General features: G+C 35.7%; 4 protein-coding genes and 1 long non-coding RNA gene across 8 annotated transcripts; 3 read left to right on the top strand and 2 right to left on the bottom strand.

The window, feature by feature from the left end:
• Positions 1-730: 730 nt before the first annotated feature.
• Positions 731-2971, bottom strand: LOC142539513 (uncharacterized). Of its 2 annotated transcripts, none has more exons than XM_075645035.1 (5): positions 2435-2971; positions 1617-2276; positions 1412-1467; positions 1250-1324; positions 731-1117 (listed from the first exon to the last, which is right to left on the bottom strand). In XM_075645035.1, exons 1-5 carry the CDS (start codon positions 2501-2503, stop codon positions 1072-1074), a joined length of 906 nt encoding a protein of 301 aa, XP_075501150.1. In that variant the 5' UTR covers positions 2504-2971; the 3' UTR covers positions 731-1071. The 2 variants fall into 2 exon arrangements, with proteins under 2 accessions (XP_075501150.1, XP_075501151.1); XM_075645036.1 differs by having other exon boundaries at positions 1623-2276; positions 2435-2961.
• Positions 2972-4561: 1590 nt separating this feature from the next.
• Positions 4562-8099, bottom strand: LOC142539512 (putative carboxylesterase 11). The gene is made up of 2 exons (XM_075645034.1): positions 6784-8099; positions 4562-5456 (listed from the first exon to the last, which is right to left on the bottom strand). The coding sequence occupies exons 1-2, from the start codon at positions 7641-7643 to the stop codon at positions 4919-4921; spliced, it is 1398 nt and encodes a 465-aa protein (XP_075501149.1). The 5' UTR covers positions 7644-8099; the 3' UTR covers positions 4562-4918.
• A 2311-nt stretch (positions 8100-10410) lies between these two features.
• Positions 10411-15679, top strand: LOC142539511 (glucose-6-phosphate 1-dehydrogenase, cytoplasmic isoform-like). 3 transcript variants are annotated; one of them, XM_075645032.1, is made up of 16 exons: positions 10411-10581; positions 11148-11363; positions 11590-11675; positions 11888-11942; positions 12041-12227; positions 12685-12842; positions 12957-13025; positions 13108-13166; positions 13343-13379; positions 13877-13948; positions 14183-14330; positions 14457-14552; positions 14842-14912; positions 15039-15154; positions 15260-15305; positions 15395-15679. In XM_075645032.1, the coding sequence occupies exons 2-16, from the start codon at positions 11190-11192 to the stop codon at positions 15545-15547; spliced, it is 1527 nt and encodes a 508-aa protein (XP_075501147.1). In that variant the 5' UTR covers positions 10411-10581; positions 11148-11189; the 3' UTR covers positions 15548-15679. The 3 variants fall into 3 exon arrangements, with proteins under 3 accessions (XP_075501147.1, XP_075501148.1, XP_075501146.1); XM_075645033.1 differs by having other exon boundaries at positions 10411-10586; positions 11185-11363; XM_075645031.1 differs by having other exon boundaries at positions 10412-10586.
• Positions 15680-17244: 1565 nt separating this feature from the next.
• On the top strand, positions 17245-20208 carry LOC142539510 (glyceraldehyde-3-phosphate dehydrogenase, cytosolic-like). Its single transcript, XM_075645030.1, has 11 exons — positions 17245-17433; positions 17538-17638; positions 18211-18326; positions 18410-18509; positions 18646-18792; positions 18898-18958; positions 19041-19138; positions 19315-19457; positions 19567-19650; positions 19808-19897; positions 19991-20208. Exons 1-11 carry the CDS (start codon positions 17406-17408, stop codon positions 20034-20036), a joined length of 1014 nt encoding a protein of 337 aa, XP_075501145.1. The 5' UTR covers positions 17245-17405; the 3' UTR covers positions 20037-20208.
• Positions 20209-21088: 880 nt separating this feature from the next.
• Positions 21089-22009, top strand: LOC142538857 (uncharacterized). The gene is made up of 3 exons (XR_012818752.1): positions 21089-21210; positions 21306-21381; positions 21534-22009. It is a non-coding gene; the product is annotated as an uncharacterized LOC142538857 (long non-coding RNA).
• Positions 22010-23526: the final 1517 nt, after the last annotated feature.

Here is a 23526-nt window from a genome sequence, read left to right as displayed (position 1 = left end):
GTGTAAGTGAATCAAGTTACTTCTGAATAGCTCATAGATAATAGTCAAAACTCGATTATTTTTTCCGGTCGGGTTCGAGTTTCAATTATTTGTATTAGAGTAACTTACTAAAAAAAATATTTTTATTTAGAAATATGAAAAATAATAGATATTTTTGTCAATACATATTAAATATGAGTTCGAGTAAATACATAAAACAATCTCAAGCTTAAAATAGATTAGTCGATCAAACTTGAATGAACAAATTTTAAATTGAGTCGAGATTGTGCAACCATAACTAAAAACACCATCAGTCTTGAAATGGACAACTTAATTCATGGATTTTAAATTTATAATCCCCTTTTTAATCTCTCTAATAAATAAGAAAAAAGAAAAAATTGGAATGACTCGAGAGACAACGGTGCACGTGACTCACAGCCCCCGTAATTATAATAATACCAAAATTTCGTTCCTTCTAGCATTAAAAGAATAGTTGCCAATCGAAATATCTCAAAATATAAATTTCGATGTCAATATATATTTAGTCGTGGGGAATGTTATGTGAGATGGGATTCGATATTTAGCAAGCTTTTCATAGTTGGTACTTGGTAGTACTCCTATATTGAATGCTTACAATGATTTATAAGACGTTACAATCGATTTTTATAACGATCTAAGATTAACCATTTTTACAAGACGAAGATGGATACGGGACTAGACTCGAAGCTTAACATATATAGTCATGGATGGATTGATACAAGTAGCCACAATTCAATGACGGAATACAATAAACTGAACAGAGTTGTATACATCATATCTAAAGATAATACCTTCCATATATATATATATCATGTACTTATTATAGTTCATTCGCTGACAAGATACTCTCTGGTTTTGGATTATTTATTTTGGATGCCATCATTAATCCTGGCTTGCAAAAGCTATTGCGAGGGGACACAAGATTGAGACAGTCTTGCTTGGGAAGATTCTAGGATCCTAGAACTGATCATAGGGAAATGATGAAGGCCAGAAGGTGGTTGCGTCTGTCGCCTCTTTGTGTTTGCCAACTCTTTCTTCTGTTCTTGGAATGAATCATTTGGATGAAGTTTGCGACCGATGATTTCTTGATGACTTGGAGCTGATCAAAGAAAAGAACCTCTGTAAGAAACTCAGGCTGAACAACTCTTCAGATAATACCAGATCCAACAACTATTGGCATATTTAAAAACCAGGCAACATAGCATCATATCTCAACACATGTAATGCTTACACTGCAGAGAAAATGAGCCATCTACGGTGTGTTGTTTTGGATCCGGAAACTGAGGGATCGGTTGGCGTTTTCTTTCTGTGCAATATAGACATGGTAAAGCTATACACAAAAGTTTTTAAATATGCACTATTGATTTATTGAGAAGAGTTCTATATCTGGCACCTTCTGTTCTTTGGAGAGGTAGCAGCAGGATTTTTTGAGATCCCTTCAATGGCTCCCTGCGGGTTAAAAGGGAAAAAGATTAATGTCTCAGGATGCTTATAGAGTTATAGTCAACAATCAAAAGAAAGAAAATATTGAGATGCTTATAGTCTATAATCAAAAGATAGAAAATCTTGAGCTATAATCTTCAGGAAATGAGAATCACCAATACCGTAGTCTTTAGAGGAGCTTTGCCGTTTTGTGATGTTGCCAAAGAAGGAGGAGCACTTCCGATAATTCCCGTTTTCACAGTGGTAGAATATGTCTCGTTGTCGGGTTCTTCGGTAGGAAACAAACCATACAGATTGCATAAATACTTGGAGAAGAACCTCTTCTTGGGTGGAGGTTTCTTTTTTGGAGCCTCCATAGAGTACTTAGTCTCCATGACTTCAGCCTGTTTCTGATCCTTGGCATCTTCTGCGACATCAACTAAACAATTCTCCTTTCCATTCTCCACAACATCATTTATCCCATCTGGGATTCTAACCATATCCATTTTCTCATCAGCAACCAAATGGGAATCCAATTTCAAGCTAATTCTTTGAAAACTATTATTGTTATTAGCATTAACATGGTCTTCAGCTACTGTTCCATTGATATCATCTGCAGCACTCTCTGGCTCAGGTGCCGCCTTCTGAGCTGCTTTTCTTTTGTAATGAGCCTCAAAGAAAGCCTTTTTCTGCGCAACTGATCCCGGCCTCGAGTAACTCTCGGCCTCTTCCACATACTTCTTATGTGAAAAGGTGGACCATTTCTCCCAAGACAAGGGCTCGTTCATAAACCTCCCAAATGAGACCGAATCTCCAAGAACTTGCAAGTGGTTCATCTGCAAAACACCGTCAGCTCTCACTTTCACACAAAACCAACCACAGATTCCAATTCTTTACAAGAACCAAGCAGCAATTTTAAAGCCAAAATCAAATTCAATGACTTAAAAATCCATAAAAACGTAGAAGGGAGATGCTTGAAGGTTCTAATATGTACCTGTTTGGACTCGTTGGGTACGGCAGAATCATAGGAGTATCCATGCATAACACAAGCTGAATCCCCCATTCTATTGCTAGTTCTGCAAAGAGAACCTCAGCAAAGTTTTTTTTTAAAAAAAAAGAAACAGAAACAAGATTCATCCAAAGAAAACACGTCGTGTTTTGGTGTATATTTTTTCCTTTTTTTGTGGCAGAGTTTAAGCTTTGCGACTTTAATTTAAAAATTCAAACTAAAAGGCCAAAGTTGGGAGAACAAAGTAGGCCACACGTAGAGAAGAGTAGAAGCAAAATATGCCGATTTGTTAAGTTATAAATAAATACTTCTTTGCCAAAAAATAATAATAATAAATAAACAGTTCTTCTTTTAGCCACTTTGAGGCATAGGTCCCATTTCCACTTGATTTCCCGTGACATATCAACTATTTTTTTCTGTAAAGTTTTTTTTAATAAAAAATTACATAGTTAATATAATTTCTAAAAAAATAGTTATTTTTTAATTTAAATGTTATTTACTTAATAAATTTTTCTTTTTATTACTGGCTTCTTAGTGAATTTGAGATGATTTTAAAAAAATCATATTTGATAGATACTGATTGTTTATTTAAGAAAAAGAATGCAAAAACTTGTTTGAGACGGTCTCACGGATCGTATTTTGTGAGATGAATCTCTTATTTGGGTCAGCCATGAAAAATATTATTTTTTATGCTAAAAATATTACTTTTAATTATGAACTATCGGTAGGTCGTCTCACACGAAAAGATAGATAATGATTTCCTAAATTATCTCTTCTTCTTTCTTTCTTTTTTTCCTCTAAAATGATATTTCATAGGCTATTTATTTTTTCAGTATTCGGGATTAGGGAGAGATGAAATGAAATTACTGCTTTTATTCTATAATAAAATAAAATAGAATAAAATAAAAGTACAGCGATATGTACAGAAAGGAGATACCACCGAACAGAGCAATTATGATGAGAGGTGGAAATGGGGAACGAAGAATGTTCGGTCGAAGTTGGAGAGGTTGAGGACGTGACATCCTTGATGAAACACCTTTATGGCTATTACACGTATAGCCCATGAAAATAAATATTATAAATTATATATATATATATATAATTATTATAAATTATATATATGTATGAATAGATTTTAGTCTTTCTTCCACCATTAATATATCAAATATTTTGATTGAATTTAACTCAAAAAATATTATAATAACTATATGAACACCCATTACATTGAGTAAATTGCTTTTCAATTCCCAAACCAAACTAGGGTTTGTGATCAATCCTTATAGGAAAAAAGTTTCTCTCTCATAAAAATTGATACAAAATGTTGAAAATATAGTATTAATATTATGATATTTGAAAAACAATTGTTACAAGTATAATATTATTATATGATATTTGAGTACACAAATATGTACAATAAGTATTGATTTTAATGACACATATATATTTTCTCGGATGAAATTCGGTATAAAATAGTGAAATATAATATTAATATACGAGATTTGAGTATTCGTTGTTTCATATCGGATACTAATATATGATATTTAAGTATCCAAACAAATATAACAAGTGTTGATATTAATAAAGTTGTTCTCATTTATACTCGAAATCTTATCTTTTGTATCATATCTAAAACAATAAAAATCAAATATTATATATTAGTACCATGATTTCAATGATTTATATAAATTTTCATCTGTGAGAAAATATGTAGCTAGACCGGTTAGTGCAATTTTTTTTTTGGTGTGAAAAAAAGGACCTAAGAAATTTTTTTTTTCTCTGACAAAAATTGAACATAAACACATTTTTGGATTCAGAGATTTAAAAGCAAATTACCCAACATAATCCTCAAGACCGTCAGTTTAGCATAAATCAGTTTAACACAGGAAATGTTCGTGGATGACAAAACTTTGCAAACGAAAATTTTTACTTTTTTTAAAAAAAATATTTGCAAAAGAGTATCTAAATACGATCAATTCCCATCCTAACAGGAAAAGGTTTCTTTTTAATTAACATGGTGGATGCTGGCTGAGTTGTTCAACACGTCCGCACAGCAGAATTAAACAGACTCATAAAAAATATTGATAAACAGACTCATAAAGAATATTGAATCGAATCGAATCGAATCGAATTAGTCGGTGTAACGCCAAATATCTGCTGGCCTTCATATTGGTTACAAATTAAATTTGATGGGTTGTAGGAGGCAGTTGTGCTACAAAATAACTAAATAATCGAAGAATTACTCGAAAATGCTGGCAAAGAGCATCCACATTAACTGGCTAAGATCAAATAGAACTCAATTCTCAGGCAAGTTACTATGTTACGAGCAAAAATACAACAAGAAAGACAGAGCCAAGCAACCGAACACCCGTCATCTACAAGATCCATATATAACACAGCACTGCAGAACCCCCAACAGAGGTTATGACCAATATTAGCTTCTGTATTTACCAAATTCATGAGTATAACACATCAATATGAAAACTCGTGACCTCGAAGTGAAATATGTTTCTTGACCCAGATGGCAATGTCCTCCGCACACGCCTGAGCCTGAGGTGTCTTAAGAAGCATGTCAAGGGTTGCAAACTCGTGAACTGCATCTTTGTACTCAAGAACAGGAGCGTCCACATTCACCTTCCGGAGCTCCTCTGAATATGCAATCGCTCGATCTCTCATCCAGTCATGTTCAGCTACCACAGTCAATGTTGGGGGCATCTGCTTCAAAGGAGGACCTCTACCAGAAACGAGTGGGTTTGCAGCGGCGTGATCCAGGCTAAACTCCTCCTCGGTCAGGAGAAGTTTCCATGCAAGTACGCACATAGCCTTGTCATAGAAGTAGGAATTCGCCAGTTTTATCTCCGAATGTGTGGGTACACTTCCGATGAAAAAGGGATACATCAAAACCTGAGCAACCACCTTTACCGGGTCCAAAAGCTTACCAGCCTCTACCGCTTTCCTTGCCACATATTCAGCAATATTTCCCCCACAACTCACTCCAAGAAGCACACATCTGGTTCCATGTAACGCCAATTCATCAATCAATTCAGACAAGTTTAATTTTTCATTATTATTACTTGGAAAATGTACATAGGAAGATAAGGAAGTGTGGCAACATATATCTCAAAAAATGTGCACCTAGAATACATAATATGAGTAAGCAAACAAGTCTTAGCCTAACCAATGTGATTATTCGAGTGGGGAGGAGAGGAGTTGTGCCACCACGGTAATGCACATAGGTAAATTTTTTGCTGCAAATTTTGCTCTCACTGAAATTAGTGGCACATCAATGATTACATAGTAAGCCTTCAAATTCAGTTTCCCCTACTCTCTCTCTAAAGTGCCCCAACGAAACCAAAAACCCTTTCTCATTTCAATCACTACTTTGATCCATATAGGTGTTATACTGGTATTAGCCAACAGCATCATGCAAATACAGTACAAGAAATTCAAATACTCAGCCTCAAAGTTAGAGACGAAAAACTGCTTATTAAATTAACAATAAACCATAATAATCATAAGGAAAAAAAACAATACAGTGCACCTCATCACCAATCTAGAATGTAAGATGCATCTACTGATTGAGAATAGAATCAATATGAAGTCAGGCAATGATCATACACGGATACAACTTCTTCCCAAAGAATCCAAGCATTATTTATAATCATAAATAGGCGACACTGTCCTCAGGAAGAAGGTAAATCTAAAACTAATCAAAGATGATTTCTAATCTTTCTGTCAAATGTAAGGTAAGACAAAAGTATGGTCTTGAACTCAGACACAAGAGTATCAAAAGGAAAAGCAATCCTAGAAACGGGAACTTGTTTATTTATATATCTTCTTAAATGGAGACTGTCAAGGATCCAAAACAGTGTTTATTTGGGGTGATAATTTCTGACTATGGCAGAATGCCCTAGTTTAATATCGCGACAATTTTTCCACAAATAAAAACAATAATACAAAAGAGAACACAGCATAAAGATCACAATTCACAAACTATAAACCACAAGAAGTTTGATAAACAGCCAAATTCATCACTGACAAGCATGTATAAGATTGTAAAAGTTTGCAAGACTTCGACCTCAGCAAAAGCAGGAGAAATTCCAGATCCTTTCTTAATTTTCAAATTTATAGCGTTAGTTACATCATTCAACTTATACATCAATTTTACTTTCAAAAGAACAAAAGGAAATCTACATTAACACAAGTAATCCATTTCCAGCTTCTTAGTCAGCACTCAATTAGAAACCATGTTGAAAAATAGCAAGAAATCTTCACTAAAGCAGATAACAAGACTTGCAAGTGATGAAAATCAATAGATCAGCAAGATCTCGACAAACCTCGACGGATCTCCATGCGCAGCTAACCAAGGCTCCACCATTGAGGCGCCGAAGGCATCAGGAACATGCCAATTACCATCTGTCTTCCTCAAATCAGCTCCACCACCCTTCAAACTCCCCAACGACTTGCTGCATTCAGCCAAACGAGTCTGCTTTGCCAGCCAATGCAGCACCTTCAACCCATCCTCAAATGCTGCTGGGTACTTATTCTCAGGCGCCAATCTATAACCCACGGCCAAGACAATCACATCACACGATTTCGCAATACGCCTGCAGAAATAATCATTGCCAACCGAATCGTTGCTCCCACTAACAAATCCTCCGCCATGGAATTGCAACATCACTGGAAGTCTGCGGCACTTGTTCCCCGCCGGATTATACCCTCTGTAAATCCCACTTCCTGATTTTAAATTCAACTCATCGTTGCTACCTGCGTAACTTTTTCTTCTGTTACTATCAACATTCTGAGGATGCGTAAGAGCATTAGAATTGCTGCTAGAAACACCATTGTTGGGCGACCCGTAGCTGTTGCGGCGGTTAAACGACTGGGCCGCATCGGATCCAAACCCGGGCCGAGATTTGGTTAAAGTTTCGGGGGAACGGAGGCAAGTATCCGGAATGAAGATACGGATCGAGAGAGAGGTTAAGGGATCAATATGATAATCCTTAGTGGCAACACCGTCGGTGAAGGAAGGGTTGGCTGCCGCTGCCGTCTCCTCATCAGGCCGTGACGTTACCCCCAAGGAGGCTGCGCCACCACCGGATGCATCGCCTTCGGGTGTCTGCAATCGGCTCTGTAGCCGATGCTTTAGCATAAATTTGAAAAACACACTGTACAATTTCACACCTATGCTTGGCATTTTTCGAGAAAAAGATTAAACTAACAAATAATATCAACAATTTCAGGTGGTTATCGTATAAAACAGATAATTAATCCTCCTTCCCCTCTCTCTCACCTTCAATTTACATGTGTTTATATATCCCCTTGTCCAACATACATCCTCAATCAATCCATTCACAGAAATTTCGAACACGGGGACCTGAAAACGCTAAAAACTTCAAGGAGTTCGAGATTATGGGTTAAAATCCACCGATCTTTCACGGCAAAACCAGGGCCTCTCGTCGATTGGGGGAGAAAATTTTGAAATTCAATGTTCCTATAGACCGTGGGAAGAGAAAAAGAGATGGGGCTGGCTGCGCTTCGTATGTGAGTTTGTGGGAGAGAGAACTGATAATAAGATAATAAAAATTTGGATTTTTCACCAAATTTTAGAGATTGACATGCGGCGGTGCGCTGTCACTGTTGCAACTCGCGGTGGAGCAGATGAGATCCGGTGTGGTAGGTTCTCGAGTTCGTCTGATTGTACTTTGGAAGATCGGTGGACCAATTGATAGGGTACACCTTGGGGAAAGGTTGAAAGTCGGGGGTTTTAGTGAGTGGTTCTGTAGTCGGGATGTAGGAGATTATTTGGGTCGGTGGCGGAGGATTTCAGGCCCATTTCTTAATGGGTTGGGCTTTTAGGTACCCTCTTTTTATGATTATTATTGCATTTTGTTAGGCCTCGCTGGTGGATCTGAATTGTGTATTTTAAATCTTTAGGTTATGTTTGATCTGAAGCACAAAATAATGAAATGATTAAGAAAAAAACTGATAAAAAAAACAATTGAATTAGATAATAATAAAATAATATTATGTTTGGTATGATTGTTAAGAATGAGATAAATAATAATCTTTTGATGAAATTGACAAAATTGCCCTTTCAATTTTGTGGTGGCGATCGGCGGCGGAGGTGGTCGGCCGGCCGGAAGCGACGGCGGCGGCAACGACGATGGGGGCGGTCCGGGCATCAACGGCAACGGCGGCGGTGGTCGGCGTCGGTTGGCGGTGGCGGTCGGCGGCGAGTGGCTGTGGTCGGCCGGCGGCAAGGGTGGTCGTCCGGCGGCCGATGATTCTTTGTGTTAATGGTGTGTTCGGTTCTTTTAAAATTTGGATTTGGATTTGAAAATTTCATTTGGTGTTTGGTTTAAAATTTAAAAATGATATTTACATATCCATTTCTTGTTTGGAGAAAAAATTATTTGAATTTGGAATTTTAAAATTTTATTAAGCTACTCTTATAAATCATCTAAACGTAAATAAAATTTGATGAGATTTAGATAAAAAAAATTAATTATATGTTTTTAAAATCCAAATCCCACCAAATCTTATCAAATTTGATGGGATTTAGATATACTCATTGAAATCCCATGAAATCTTAAATAAATCCGAATTTTTTTTTAAATCACTTTGCCCAAAAGTAAAAATAAGATTTTGAAATCCAAATCCCATAAAATCCTCCCAAATCCTTGTTAAAAAAAACATTAACTATTTTAATATTTCCGGGAAAGTATAGTTTGTACCCTTTCAAGTAGATTCCACTGGTTTAAGTGGAACAATGGGTACCACACAAGCAATCTAGGTGTGGGCTTTCGGGGAGTGTCGATGCTACCTGTGGGGCAGTGCCTCCACATGATCTGGACCATTGATTTTAAAGAAATTGGTTGACCCCACATATGCGTGGTTAAAATTGGGCCTTTGATCTTCTCATGGGGCAGTATCCCACAAGGTAGGGTGAAATGTTCCGGCTTTCGGTGGGTTTGATTATCGAGGGGACCAACTTTTAAATAATCGAATCGATTGTTTTTAAGCATAATCAAACCGGCCGATTTAATCATAATAACCGATAACTGAACCCATTTTTTGTTGGAAATTTTTAATAGAACAGCTTATTCAGTTAATAGCACTTCTGGAAATTTAATCTCTCCAAATATCAAATAAATATCAACATATATTCAGTGCAATGTTTGCATTGAGGAAAGATGAACGAGAGACACGTTGTCGGCAGCATCGACAACTAGAGATGAACGAGATCGACATATGAAAAAGATGAGTTGTCTGATGATGGATTTGCTTTTTGGAATTAGGTTGAACCATTTTGGTATCATATATTACAAATATATATAAAAATTATATCATTTAAAATATCGGTTAATTATGTTGACCAATTTTCGAAAATCAAACCGAACCAAATCGAACCGAACCAAATCGAATTAATCGATATAATATAGATGATAATAGTCTATAAAAATTGAAATACCATACGGGTGTACTTATTATAAGTGACTTAAATGGTTAGGCAAAAACTTGTGTGAGACGGTACGGGTGTACTTATTATAAGTGACTTAACTAGTTAGACAAAAACTTGTGTGAGACGGTCTCACGGATCGTATTTTATGAGACGGATCTCTTATTTAGGTCAGCCATGAAAAACTATTACTTTTTATGCGAATAATATTATTTTTTATTGTGAATATCGATAGGGTTGACCCGTCTCACAAATAAAGATTCGTGAGACCGTCTCACAATAGACCTACTCAACTGGTTATGCAGGTTATGCAACACAGGATTGAATATTTATGCACCGAGAATTAAAGTATTTCATAAATTAAAATTAGAAAAATTTATGTAAAACAGTTTCACGGATCGTATTTTGAAAATTACTAAATTTACGAATAAATAATAGTTGGTTGGTTAATCATATTTAACGGATATGGCTCGAGTAGGTCAGAGAGACTTGACCGAATGCTAATAATTATGACGGTAGATGTATGTTCCAAATTCCAATCTCTCCGTTTTCCGCAGCCCACGCAGGCAGGACGCCTTATCCAATTGAAACTCCATTTCTTCAATGGATACTTACTGTAACAACTGCATTTTCTATCGGCTGATCGCCTACTGAATCTGCGGATGTTCACTGAGTAAGGTTCGTTTATGTGCTCTCCAAAATTATCGTTGTGTTGTTTTGGTGAATTATGTCACTTGCTGGATTTATTAGTTTCCGTGGATCAAATGGTTAATGCTTTAGTGCAAGTGACTAGAATAACATTCTACGATCAAAAGGTGATGGAGTTAATGTTTTTAGAGAAGATTTCTGGGGAAAAATCAGAAGGAAACAGCCTAAGTTAGCCCGAATGGCCTTGGTTTTTCGGAGTTGAGGAAGGAATAGAGTCAGGGGCTACTGCTCTTATTCCTAATAACCCAACTATTCCCGCGTCATGAGGGAATAGGATATGAGTCCACCAATCTTGTTTCTGCCGAGCTTAGAATCTGTCGAGCTCACGGGCTATCTATACATTATGAACTCCTTACATGTCCACAAATGCTTGTCCACAAATGCTTATCATAAAGCCATTCAACTGGGATTATGGTTTTGTTTCATCCTGGACTACCTTTTGGAATGATTTTCTTTAGATTTCAAGTTTGAGTGCTAGTGGAGTGGTATTAATCATAAGTAACTTTTTCATTGGAATTGTGTTCATATCAGGACCAATGATTGGGCATATTTGATCTCCATTGAATAGGTAGAATGGCTTCGGGTGAATGGCGTTGTCAGCACAGGACTTTTCTTAAGAACGAGATTCATGAAAAAGATAAGGAGAATGTGCCCGAAACAGGGTGTCTTTCAATCATAGTTCTTGGTGCATCAGGGGATCTTGCAAAGAAAAAGACGTTCCCTGCACTTTTTAATCTTTACCGACAGGTATCTGGATTACTGGTTCTGGTTTATGTTCTTTTGAGAGTATGCTTACGTTTTTGTGCTTTGCGGATTGTTTCTAGATTGAAGTTTCACCGACTCATATATTGTTAAAAGTTATATTTATTTCTACTCATACATTGTCATAGGACACTGTCCAGAGTTTACTTAAATTGCCTTTAGCTTAAAGACTTATCTCTTACAGTGGTTTGGGCTTTAATCCTGCAACCAGGGATTTTTGCCATCAAATGAGGTTAACATTTTTGGCTACGCAAGGAGCAAGATGGTTGATGATGATTTAAGAGATCGAATACGAGGGTACAGTTTCTGTATTTCTCTTTCTTAAGTCCCTTGTGAAAGTACGTTAAACACTTTTAAAATTTGACAAACATTTTCTTGGTTTGACAAATCTGAAGCTCGGAGCTGAAGTTAGTGTACAATCTTGCCTTTGATCTCACCATTCTCCGCTTATTTAATTCATTAATTTCCTGTTTTGTGGCCAAACGAACCTTTTTATTTATTTTCTGAAGGTATCTTCCCCAAGGGAAAGAAGGCACTAATGATATTTCAAGCTTTCTGCAGTTGGTTAGTACTTGCTGGCTGCAATCTGCATATACTTTCTTATGTTTAACCTTAAATGATTAAGTTTCATCACCATTTGTAATCTGATTTTGTTGATGTAGATCAAATACGTAAGTGGTTCTTATGATGATCTAAAGGGCTTTCAAGCATTAGATAAGGCGATATCTGAACATGAAGTATCAAAAAGCATTATGGAAGGATCATCTCGTAGGCTTTTCTACCTTGCACTCCCTCCATCTGTATATCCACAAGTCTGCAAAATGATCAAGAATTATTCCATGAATAGATGTACGTATTCTTTCAAGAATTATTTTCAGGTTGCTAATTCCCTATTCATTGTCTTTCAAGAATTATTTTATGGTCGCTAATTCCTCATTCGTTTTCTTTCTTGATAAGCAACTAAGTTTTTGTGGGGAGCTTCAATCACTAGTTTAAGTTTCTACTTTTAAGTTATATGGTTGAAGATTGGTAATTATCATGGGAACCTCAGTGTTCAACATTTTCCTCTCATTTACCTTGTAATAGACACTGTTCTTTCGACATGTTTAGCTTACTGTGCGGTGTCTGGGAAAAGTGTAGCACCCACTTATCACCAGAAGAAGACTCTTTTTGTGATTTAGCTGTCTATAAATTGGTTATGTTGTGAATCCAGAATATGTGCAGACCAGGAAATGATTAAATATATTATGATGGTGTCTACCTTGTCATGAATTGACCAATGGTTCCTTGATGCAATATTTTGCAGCTGATCATGGTGGATGGACTCGTATTGTTGTTGAAAAGCCCTTCGGCAAGGATTTGGCTTCAGCAGAGGAACTGAGCTCCCAGATAGGAGAATTGTTTGAGGAACCACAGATTTATCGTATTGATCATTATCTGGGAAAGGAATTGGTGCAGAACTTGGTAATACAATTACATGAATAATCTTATGCTAACTGTGTCCTGCTACTCAATTTGCATTTGTCATCCAACCATGAATTAAGACATTATCATCTCCATGTATCGTTGATGTCGCAGTTGGTACTTCGTTTTGCAAACCGTTTATTTTTGCCTCTTTGGAATCGTGACCACATTGCTAATCTTCAGGTTGGCGGGTTGTTCTTTAAACATGTTATACTTGTCAGATTATAATTTTTCTCAACTGACTGAGATTATTTGTTTCCTCCAGATTGTGTTTAGAGAAGATTTCGGAACCGATGGCCGTGGTGGGTATTTTGATGAATATGGGTATGCTTTTTGTTTATCTGTGATTTTCTATTGAAACCATTCCATTGGGAAGTGTGGGTTCGTTTTTAAAATCTCAATGTGTTTCGATTAATAAATTATTTTGTTGTTCTTTGTGGTTTGTTGAGATTGAAGGAATTTGTATTTAAAACATATTTGATTATTTTATTCCTTGGCAGGATTATTCGTGACATTATCCAGAATCACCTATTACAGGTTAGACACATTTTTTTTAATGAAAAAAATTTCATTAAAGGGTAAAAATAGTTCGGTACAATTACACTGGGTATACCCAGGAGAAATCAACCTATTCCCAGCTCAGCGTGAGCTGTATGAAGCGCAGCTAGTGCGCTGGGTGAGCGTGCACTGCCCTGAACAGAGCACGTGACCCAGCGATTGAATCTCTGTCCAAACATTCTAGTAGTGTGCTAAACATTATGCACCAGTCTAACAACATAAAAACGGTGGAAACCCATGAGCATACAAGTACATGGGCATCCACCAGATCTCCTGCTACAAATACGCGGGGCATAACCCGGGTCTCCAGCTAGACCAATTACACTGGGTATACCCCGGATTCCCTTACTTCTTTCACGAGTCATTTAACTGGGAACACTTTTTTCTATTTTAATATTCCATGTCACATATGATGACAGCTAACTTTTAAATGGCACCTTTAGCATCAAATTTGAACTGTGGAATAAAATTTGCAGGTTCTTTGCCTTATTTCCATGGAGAAGCCGATTTCTCTTAACCCCGAGCATATCAGAGATGAGAAAGTGAAGGTATCTTGTACAGTTATTCTCTCTAGAAGAGGGCATTCGGAATCACTTTATTATGTTAAATATAACTAGCTGAATTACCTCGACCAAACTAAGCTCTAAGGAGAATGTGTCTCCCTCTCTATGCAAGAAAAAATCCTTAAAAAATGTTGCCTCCTATGAGTTCGATTGTTCCATTGATGTGTTTTTGTTTTTTTCTTCCTGCCTAGTTCTTACCTTTGATTATTTGCTACTCAGGTTCTCCAATCTCTGCTTCCAATCAAAGACGAAGAGGTGGTTCTTGGACAGTATGATGGATATAAAGACGATCCAACAGTTCCAGACAACTCAAACACTCCTACTTTTGCAACTGTAGTTCTACGTATACACAATGAAAGATGGGAGGGTAAGATGTAATACGGTATATCACTGTGTGTGTTAAACAAAGGAAAGCCTTGAATTTCGAAAAACTGATATTTCTTTTACGTTTTCTATGTAAGGATATGTCATTGAATATGAGTTCATGTTGTAGGCGTTCCTTTCATCCTCAAGGCTGGGAAAGCTCTAAATTCGAAAAAAGCTGAAATACGTGTTCAATTCAAGGATGTTCCTGGAGATATATTTAAATGTATGTTTTGAACTCTTGAGTGTTATACTGAGCTGTTGTTTCAACTGCTTTAAGCAAAAAATGAGGAAATGTTCACATTTTGAACCAAACAGGTCTTTAGTAAGACATGCCAAATTGCCAACAAACTTTGGGCAAACTATGGGTTAATTACTCTGGATTTCTCATTGTTTTCATGCATATCTGGCTTAAATTAGATGATGCTGTTAGTTATTTTTAGCCTTAATTTTGCTTATTTGGTTGATGCGTTGGTGGGATTGACTGTGAATCTTATGAAACCTGATCTATCAAGGTCAAAAGCAAGGAAGAAATGAATTCGTAATACGTTTGCAACCTTCCGAGGCCATGTACATGAAGCTAACAGTGAGTATAACTATTCGGTGTAATTTTCCCAAAACTTCCCAATACTCTGGCCATGATGAGATATTGGTTGACTAATTTCAACCAATCTTGTATTTCTACTTCGACTACTTTTCTTTCCTCCTGCAGGTCAAGCAGCCTGGGTTGGAAATGTCTACAACACAAAGTGAACTAGATCTCTCTTACAAGGAACGTTACCACGAGATTGTCATTCCAGAGGCTTATGAACGTCTTATCCTCGACACGTACTATTTTCTAGTCTACTGCTGAACCTTTACGTTTTACACATGCTGCTTCTGTTTATCCTTTCAAAAAGTGCATCCCTCCATTCCCATTTGTTTCGTTTACAGCATGAGAGGCGATCAACAGCATTTTGTTCGGAGAGACGAATTGAAGGTAGCATAAAAATATGATTATCTTCTCTCATGTTGAAGCCCCCACTCTAATGAACCAAAGTAAATAATTGGTTTTGGTTCAATGTTTAGGCTGCCTGGGAGATATTTACTCCCCTGCTTCAGCGAATAGATGATGGAGCGTTTAGGCCGATTACATACGAGCCAGGCAGCAGAGGGCCGGCTGAAAGCGATGAACTGCTGGAAAGGGCAGGTTACGTGCACACAGATGGGTACGTATGGTGATACGGCTTCTATATTACGACCACTCGAAACCTTGTTTTTCAATGTAATACAGATGTTACTGTGAAGGAACAATTGGAGGTCAAGATACATGTAATGTTTGTTATATGTGAAGACATTAATTAATAGGGGTCATCTGTATACATGTTGAAAGAAAGGAAGCCCAAAACTTCAACAACCAGAAAACCATTGATCTGAAAAATTGTAAAAATAACAATTGCTTGATTACACCTATCCCATAAAACCAAACCAGTTAGTACAGATGTTCCAAGTTTAATGAGCATTAAAATAAACTTGATGACAACAAACAATAACCAAGTGATAATAACATAAACACATTCATTGAAGGTGAAGAATTGCTTCATTGTGTTTCATTAAAGTATTTTTTTTTAAAAAAAACATCAAATACAAAATATTAAAGTGTGATTAATGTCTTACTCATTCATTAATTTACACTAACAGCATCCACAATGGTGACATCTACCACTTACTAAAAAAGCGTGAGGTTCACATGTCAAATATACATTATATTAACATCGTTATTCTCTCGCATTCATTTTAACATTAATATTCATTATTTATGAGTCTCACTATACACTCATCCATATTCATTCTTATTAGCAATTGAGGCACATACGTTGCGTGTAACATGATATTAGATATTTGAAATATTATTTAATCAATTTATAGAATGAATAATTGGACATTTGTAATTTGGTATGAATATTATAATTTGTGTGTTCGTACACATTGTTGTGTATGACAAAAAATCTATTTTTCTATTAAACTTTATTTCGATAAAAAAATGTAATAATATTATAGGTAGAAACAAGAAAGGTTTTTTGCGTTAACAATACTAAGCGTAAGGTTTTTTTAACTTGAGAAGTTTTCAAATGTGTTGGTACGGTTAGGGCTTCCATTTTTGGGGAAGATTTCAGACGTGAGATTGGCGTGGTTGGAATTATTATATGTGGTGTTGAAGATGAGGGTAAAAAAAGAAGAAATTTTGGTGTCCTACTCAAACACTTTTTCTGACACTCTCACACTTAATAAGATAGTATAAATAATATAGATATGATATTAAATACATATTTTTTAATTTATTTACACCATTAAATTATTATAAATAATAACATTATTTTTATTTTTTATTATTTAAAATTATTTCATCTTCCATACAATAAAAAAACATATAAATTAAACGTTCTAAAATATGTAAAATACTAATTTATGGGATTTTTGTTGTATTTTATCCAAATATGCTCAGGTTCAAATTCTAAAATTTATGTAAATGTTATATATATATATATATTATTTCAGATTTTTATTATTAAAAAAAAAAAAAAAAAATAGGGTGGGAGAAGCTCACACACAGAACCGCTCATGCACATTGATTTTAACACCGTATATTATTATTATTTAAACACGTGAATTTGAAGACAGATACCCTAATAACAAATGAGTATAAAAAAAATTAAACAATTTTATCTTGCGGACTGAGCAAATTATTGGAAAAACATAAACCAGTAAACACGATCTTATCCCAAAGTAATAAATGATCTATATTTATAATAAAAAATATTATTTTTAATAAAAATAATAAATAAACTAATTTTTATGAGTTAACACTGTTTTTAAGGATTATACGTGAGATTATCTTAGTGATTTATTATAACATAAAAAAACATGTACACTCGTTTGTTCCGGCCAAATTTCAGCACCCGAAAATGGCGGCCCACGTCTCTTGATCTTAACGTTCTCTCTCCTTCCTCCCCATAAATGCTAAACTTCTTCCACTCACTATATCGTACATTTTTGCTTCCACTGCTCCATTTATTCTGTGGGTCTCGCTAACATCGTCATGGGAAAAATCAAGATTGGAATCAACGGTGCGTTCACTTTCTTTCTTTCTTTCTTTTTTTTTTTTTTTGCAGATTTTTTGTCCGATTGCGATCTTGTTTTTTTATTTTTTAAAGCTAGAATGGTTTGATAGGATTTGGGAGAATCGGGCGTCTGGTGGCTAGAGTGGCACTCCAGAGTGATGACGTAGAACTTGTCGCTGTCAATGATCCGTTTATTACCACCGATTATATGGTCTGCCATTAATTTTCCTTTTTTTTCCCTTTAAAAAAAGACAAACTTTTTGTTAATTTGTGTATATATTTGTATATATGTTCTCTGATTTGGTTGTAAATGTAGTTAGTGGGATCAATGAGCAAAAATGCTCTGAATTGTGGTCGAAATGACATGTAGTGTGGGATATTATATCTCCAATTACTATTTTCTGAAACGCAGTCGAAACTCGAAATGGTCAGGACCGACTTAATCTCTTGACTGCCGTCTGAAGATCTATCCTTCAAGTCGTCTGTGTTCCATGTTAACTCTTGTTGGTTCATGAAAGTGCTGTAAAACGCATTCTGGATTTGGCTTTCTCTTTTGATGAATGCATTGGGACATATATGCAGCATCTTGATAAATTCTCCCAGTCCTCCCTCTCCCGACCATGGATGGAGTGGGGACTAGGGAGGGAACGTTACATATAAAGATAGTGACCGTGAAGGTTGATTTGATTATAATGTGAGGAAAAAATGCTTGTATGGTGTTTTGTTTATTGTCAAATGCTGTTTTATTTAATCTAGTGTGTCTATTATCCTTTTTCTGTGTAGACCTACATGTTCAAATACGACAGTGTTCATGGTCAATGGAAAAAACATGAGCTCACAGTTAAGGATTCGAAGACCCTCCTCTTTGGTGACAAGCCAGTGGCGGTATTTGGCGCGAGGTGCGTGCATATATCCTTTATTAGTTGGAGTTATAACTTTTTTTTTGTATATTTTTAATGTGAAATTAATTTTGAACGATTAGGAACCCAGAGGAAATCCCATGGGCTGAAGCTGGAGCTGATTTTGTTGTGGAGTCCACTGGAGTTTTCACTGACAAAGACAAGGCTGCTGCTCATTTGAAGGTTTTCCTTTAAGTAACCTAAAATAAATTTCTCTTGAAAAGTAACAAGCTTGGGAATTAAGCACTTCCATGTTCTTTTATCAGTGTACTTTTGAATTTAATGTATTTGTGTTTTGGCTCTCTGATGTGACTATCAGGGCGGTTCGAAGAAGGTCGTGATTTCTGCCCCGAGTAAGGATGCGCCTATGTTCGTTGTGGGAGTGAATGAGAAGGATTACAAACCAGATATCGATATTGTGTCTAATGCTAGCTGCACTACCAACTGTCTTGCCCCATTGGCTAAGGTCTATATGTTCTCTACCAAGTTGTAGTAATAAGTTCCATCCATATAGATTAAAAGACTGAACACTAATCTTCTACTGCCATTTTGTTTTTCAAAAAATCTACAGGTTCTCAATGACAGATTTGGTATCGTCGAGGGGTTGATGACCACTGTCCACTCCATTACAGGTATGTATAACTCTGCATTTCTCTGAGTTTTCTTTCTCTTAGTTTGTGTGGATAGTACTTGATGTGATTAATTTTCGTTCAGCAACACAGAAGACCGTTGATGGTCCATCGATGAAGGACTGGAGAGGTGGAAGAGCTGCTTCATTCAACATAATTCCTAGTAGCACAGGGGCTGCAAAGGTATGTAGGCACCACTAATTATAGAAGCTTGCGTTATAAAGTACGATTATCTTGGGGCATGATTGTTCAATTCCTATTTTATTACTACAATTTATAACCCATTTCACCTTTTCAGTGCTGCTAAAATGTTAGTGAACATTATTGTAACATTATTTTTGGGTAATGGATACGCACAGGCTGTGGGAAAAGTGCTTCCTGCGCTGAATGGAAAGCTCACTGGCATGGCTTTTCGTGTTCCAACCGTCGATGTTTCAGTTGTTGACCTAACTGCAAGGCTCGAGAAGGCAGCTTCATATGATGAAATCAAAGCTGCGATCAAGTAAAATACCATGTTCTTATTTCTTTTAAACCACAGTAATTCCTCCCAGTTGTTTCCGAAGACAGTCTCATTTTGCTGAATGTTGTCTGACTTGCTTCCTGTTTTATAGGGAGGAGGCTGAGGGTAAGTTGAAAGGTATTCTAGGATACACAGAAGATGATGTAGTGTCTACCGACTTCATTGGCGACTGCAGGTGAGGTCTCCTCCGGCTGTTTGCCCACACTTTTTTGGCCCACCTATTTCCTGGTGTCGCTTTTAATATGTTAATCCAGCCCTTTTGGCTTGATGTACTCAAGAAATTAAGGCTTGAGTGATGGAACTTACTAGCTTTATCCATGGCATCAATATAGGTCAAGCATCTTTGATGCCAAGGCTGGAATTGCTCTAAACGGCAACTTCGTTAAGGTTGTCTCTTGGTACGACAACGAATGGGGTTACAGGTAACAACATGTACATCAAAGTTGTATTTTTCGTGCCAACTTTGGAATAACAATAAGTGATTTCATTGCTAATGTAAATCTAATCTATGACAGCAACCGCGTGATCGACTTGATTCGTCACATGGCCACATCTGCTTGAGCTGTACGTTTGAAGGAGAAGTTTCATTTCATGCATCTCCCGTTTTTGTCATTATTGCGAGCCGTTGGATTTCCGAGGATTTTTTTTCTTTTTTCTAGCTGAGAATTTGTTCCGAGTACATGTTGAACAAAGTTCATTTCTCTCTTGAGTTTGATTCTTAGCATTTTGGATATGAGTGTGGCTTCGCTATTTACCATCCTTGCAATGAAATCAGATAAATGAAAAAAAAAATCGTCATTGTACATTAAAATCTCCAATAATAAACCGTGCAAAGACTATATAATCATTTGATTACTTGTCCTTGCATACCATAGTTGGCAAAAACTTGGGTGAGACAGTCTTACGGATCGTACTTTGTGAGATGGATCTTTTATTTGAGTCATCCATACAAATTAAAGTATTATTTCGTGAGACGGTCTCACATGAGACTCACTCCCATAGTTATGTTCAAAATGAATAAGCATCAAGCCACTCTTCAGTGTGAATGATAAGACTTAATATCATAACTAGATCTCGTGTTTAACTTCGAAATTTATGAACGATCAATGATTTAAATTAAAAATAATTATGTTATCCGTATCTTTCAATTTATTATTCTCATATTACAAATATTTTATCATTTCATCTAGACGATACCTACATACATTGAGTGATTGTCGTGCTCCAAGAATTGAAGAAGAATCAAGGACAAAAATGAATGAAGTCGAGAAGAATCAAGTACAAAAACGAATGAAGTCAAAAGGAAGGAAAATCTTACATGATGATTTCAAGAATTAATTAATAAAATAAAAACAAAAAAAAAACAAGAAAAAGAGGAATTTTCCACTCTAAATACGCGAATCAATTGAAAAAATAAAAGAGTGTTCCTATATTTAAAACCAGCAAAAAGGAAAAATATAAGATTTCATGCATCTCTATTATTCCATATTTAGATAATATCCATACATATACTATATATTTTTCTGCTACCTTTTTTCTTAATATTCACAAACCATCCATTTTATCGTCAATATCCGACGTCACGTAAGTTTAATCCATTTTTTTAAGTCTCAAATCCTTGAATTTAATCCATTTTTGTTCTCTCTTTTTTCTGGGATTGCTGCTTATTTTTTTCAATGTAAATGCAGTTTACACATATATTTTGAACCCGGGAATGGATCCTCACGCCAATTTGGTAATCAGAGCATGTTAAATAATTTATCACATGTCTTTTTAGAGTTATTTATTGTTTATTTATTTAATTAATTAATATCTTGTTTTGTGTTACAGTGTTGTATTTTGAAGGTGCATAGCCCGTGTGATGCATGTAAATATAAGGCCTTGGAAGTGTTATCTTCCATCGTAGGTAAATAGTACTTTACCATTTTACTATTTATCGCGTATAAATTTGATTCGACTCAAACCCGAAAAACTCTAGAATCATCGATCCATAGGTATGAATGTGACACTTTTATTTCTTGCTGACCTGATCCTGGTTCCTTCACCAACCATGGCAAGGTGTGTACGATGTGACGATCGACGCGGAGACGAAAACAGCGAAAATCATGGGCGAAGTTAATCCGAACAGATGTATAAAAGCCTTAGCAAGATGTGGGCAGCATGCAGAACTTGTATGGGCTAAGGTCAACCACCCAAGATTGAATAAAATGGGTGGTCCGTATGATTATCGTTATAATAATTGTTATGATAATTACAATGATCATTATGGATACCAACCTTATTACAACTTCCACCGGAGATCGTTGCCGGAAGGGATGTGGCATGAGGGAAGCCTCCGTTATCCGGTGAGGAATGTGATGCCACTGCCGGAATATTCCTACAACACCAACAACTACTATTACGATTACGGGCAGAGGTATCGGCAGCCGATGGAGTATAATCCCTATCTTGACCATGAATCTATGAATTATTGCAATATAATGTTACCATAATGTTTCTATATTTTTTTAGCTGAATATATACTTGGTACATTGGATTTGCAAGCTTCCCAAAAAAATGACTGTTTTATTTATTTATATTTGTTTCATAATTATATTAAAAATAATATTATTAAATCTCATGTCATATTTAATTTTGTAAATATCATGACTAATTCAGAACTTGATAAACAAGTGATACATATTGTTAGTTGTCCCACATCGGTTGGATAAAATACATGAAAGTTGTATATATGGTCTTGGACAATCCTCCCCCTTGAGCTAGCTTTTGGGGTTGAGTTATGTCCAAGTTCCAATCTTAACATGGTATCAGAGCTCAAGTTTCACCGTTATGTGTTGGACTGCCTATAGTTGAGTCACTCATTCTGCCCATAATTGGGTCATTTGTAAACTTCACGCTCCATATGTTCATTCCTGGGCATGAGGGGGTGTGTTAGTTGTCCACATCGGTTGGATAAAATACCAAGAAGTTGTATATATGATCTTGGACAATCTTTCCCCCTTGAGCTAGCTTTTGAGGTTGAATTAGGTCCAAGTTCCAATCTTTTAACACATATTATTCATGTATTATATGAATTACGAATAATGTGTGTGACCGGTTGCCAGCTAGCAGTATTAAATTGATAGAAAATTAAGGAATTTAAGATGTATTTTTCGGGTTTTGAAAAGAACCTCAACAAAATTCCAAAATAGTTAGTTTAAGGGGTTTAATTTCAATATATAGTAATAAATATGTTGTCTAAAGTAATAAGTGATGTGATTTCATGGATGTGTATTACTCATGAAAATAATTTGATTTTATACGACTATTAATTTGAAGGGAAAGGTGAAGATTTTCGACTATTTTCTTAACTCATAAATTATTATAGTTCGAGTTCACGCGTTCATTATTTTGGTAAAAACTTGTGTTAGACGGTTTCACGGGTCGTATTTTGTGAGACAGATCTCTTATTTAGATCATTCATGAAAAAGTATTACTTTTTATGCTAAGCGTATTACTTTTTATTGTGAATATCGGTAGGGTTGACCTGTCTCACATATAAATATTCGTGAGACCGTCTCACAAGAGACCTATACTCAAGAATTGAATACCTTCCAATATTAAATGCACTACAGAGAAACAATCAATTTTTGAAGATGAAGATTAAGGTGTGATTAAAAGATGATTAATGATAATGAATTAAGGTGCAAATAATTTCTTAATTAAATTATTATTTTTTCATTTATCTCCCTAACATATAAATAGATGAACCAAAATATATATGTGATATATTATGGTTTATACATCAAATTGATGATGAAAGGCTACTTTTTCAATTCACAATTGGAAAAACATTGCGCTCTATCCACAAAATTCTTTATTTTTCTTGACGCATGTAAGAGTTGCTAGCTACCTGTTGATGAAGATTTATTTCAGCAAAATTGATCTATGTTGATGCATAGAAGACGAGTTTTTGAAAAAAAAAATGAGAAGTTAATTGATTTGAATTGAAATATTGGGATATATTTGAATTTGGAAATCATACACATGCTATAAATTTGGTAGGTCAAAC

This window comes from Primulina tabacum, chromosome 3 (assembly GCF_025594145.1).
Source record: "Primulina tabacum isolate GXHZ01 chromosome 3, ASM2559414v2, whole genome shotgun sequence".
Taxonomy (NCBI): Eukaryota; Viridiplantae; Streptophyta; class Magnoliopsida; order Lamiales; family Gesneriaceae; genus Primulina; species Primulina tabacum.
This window is presented reverse-complemented; position numbering and strand designations above follow the sequence as displayed.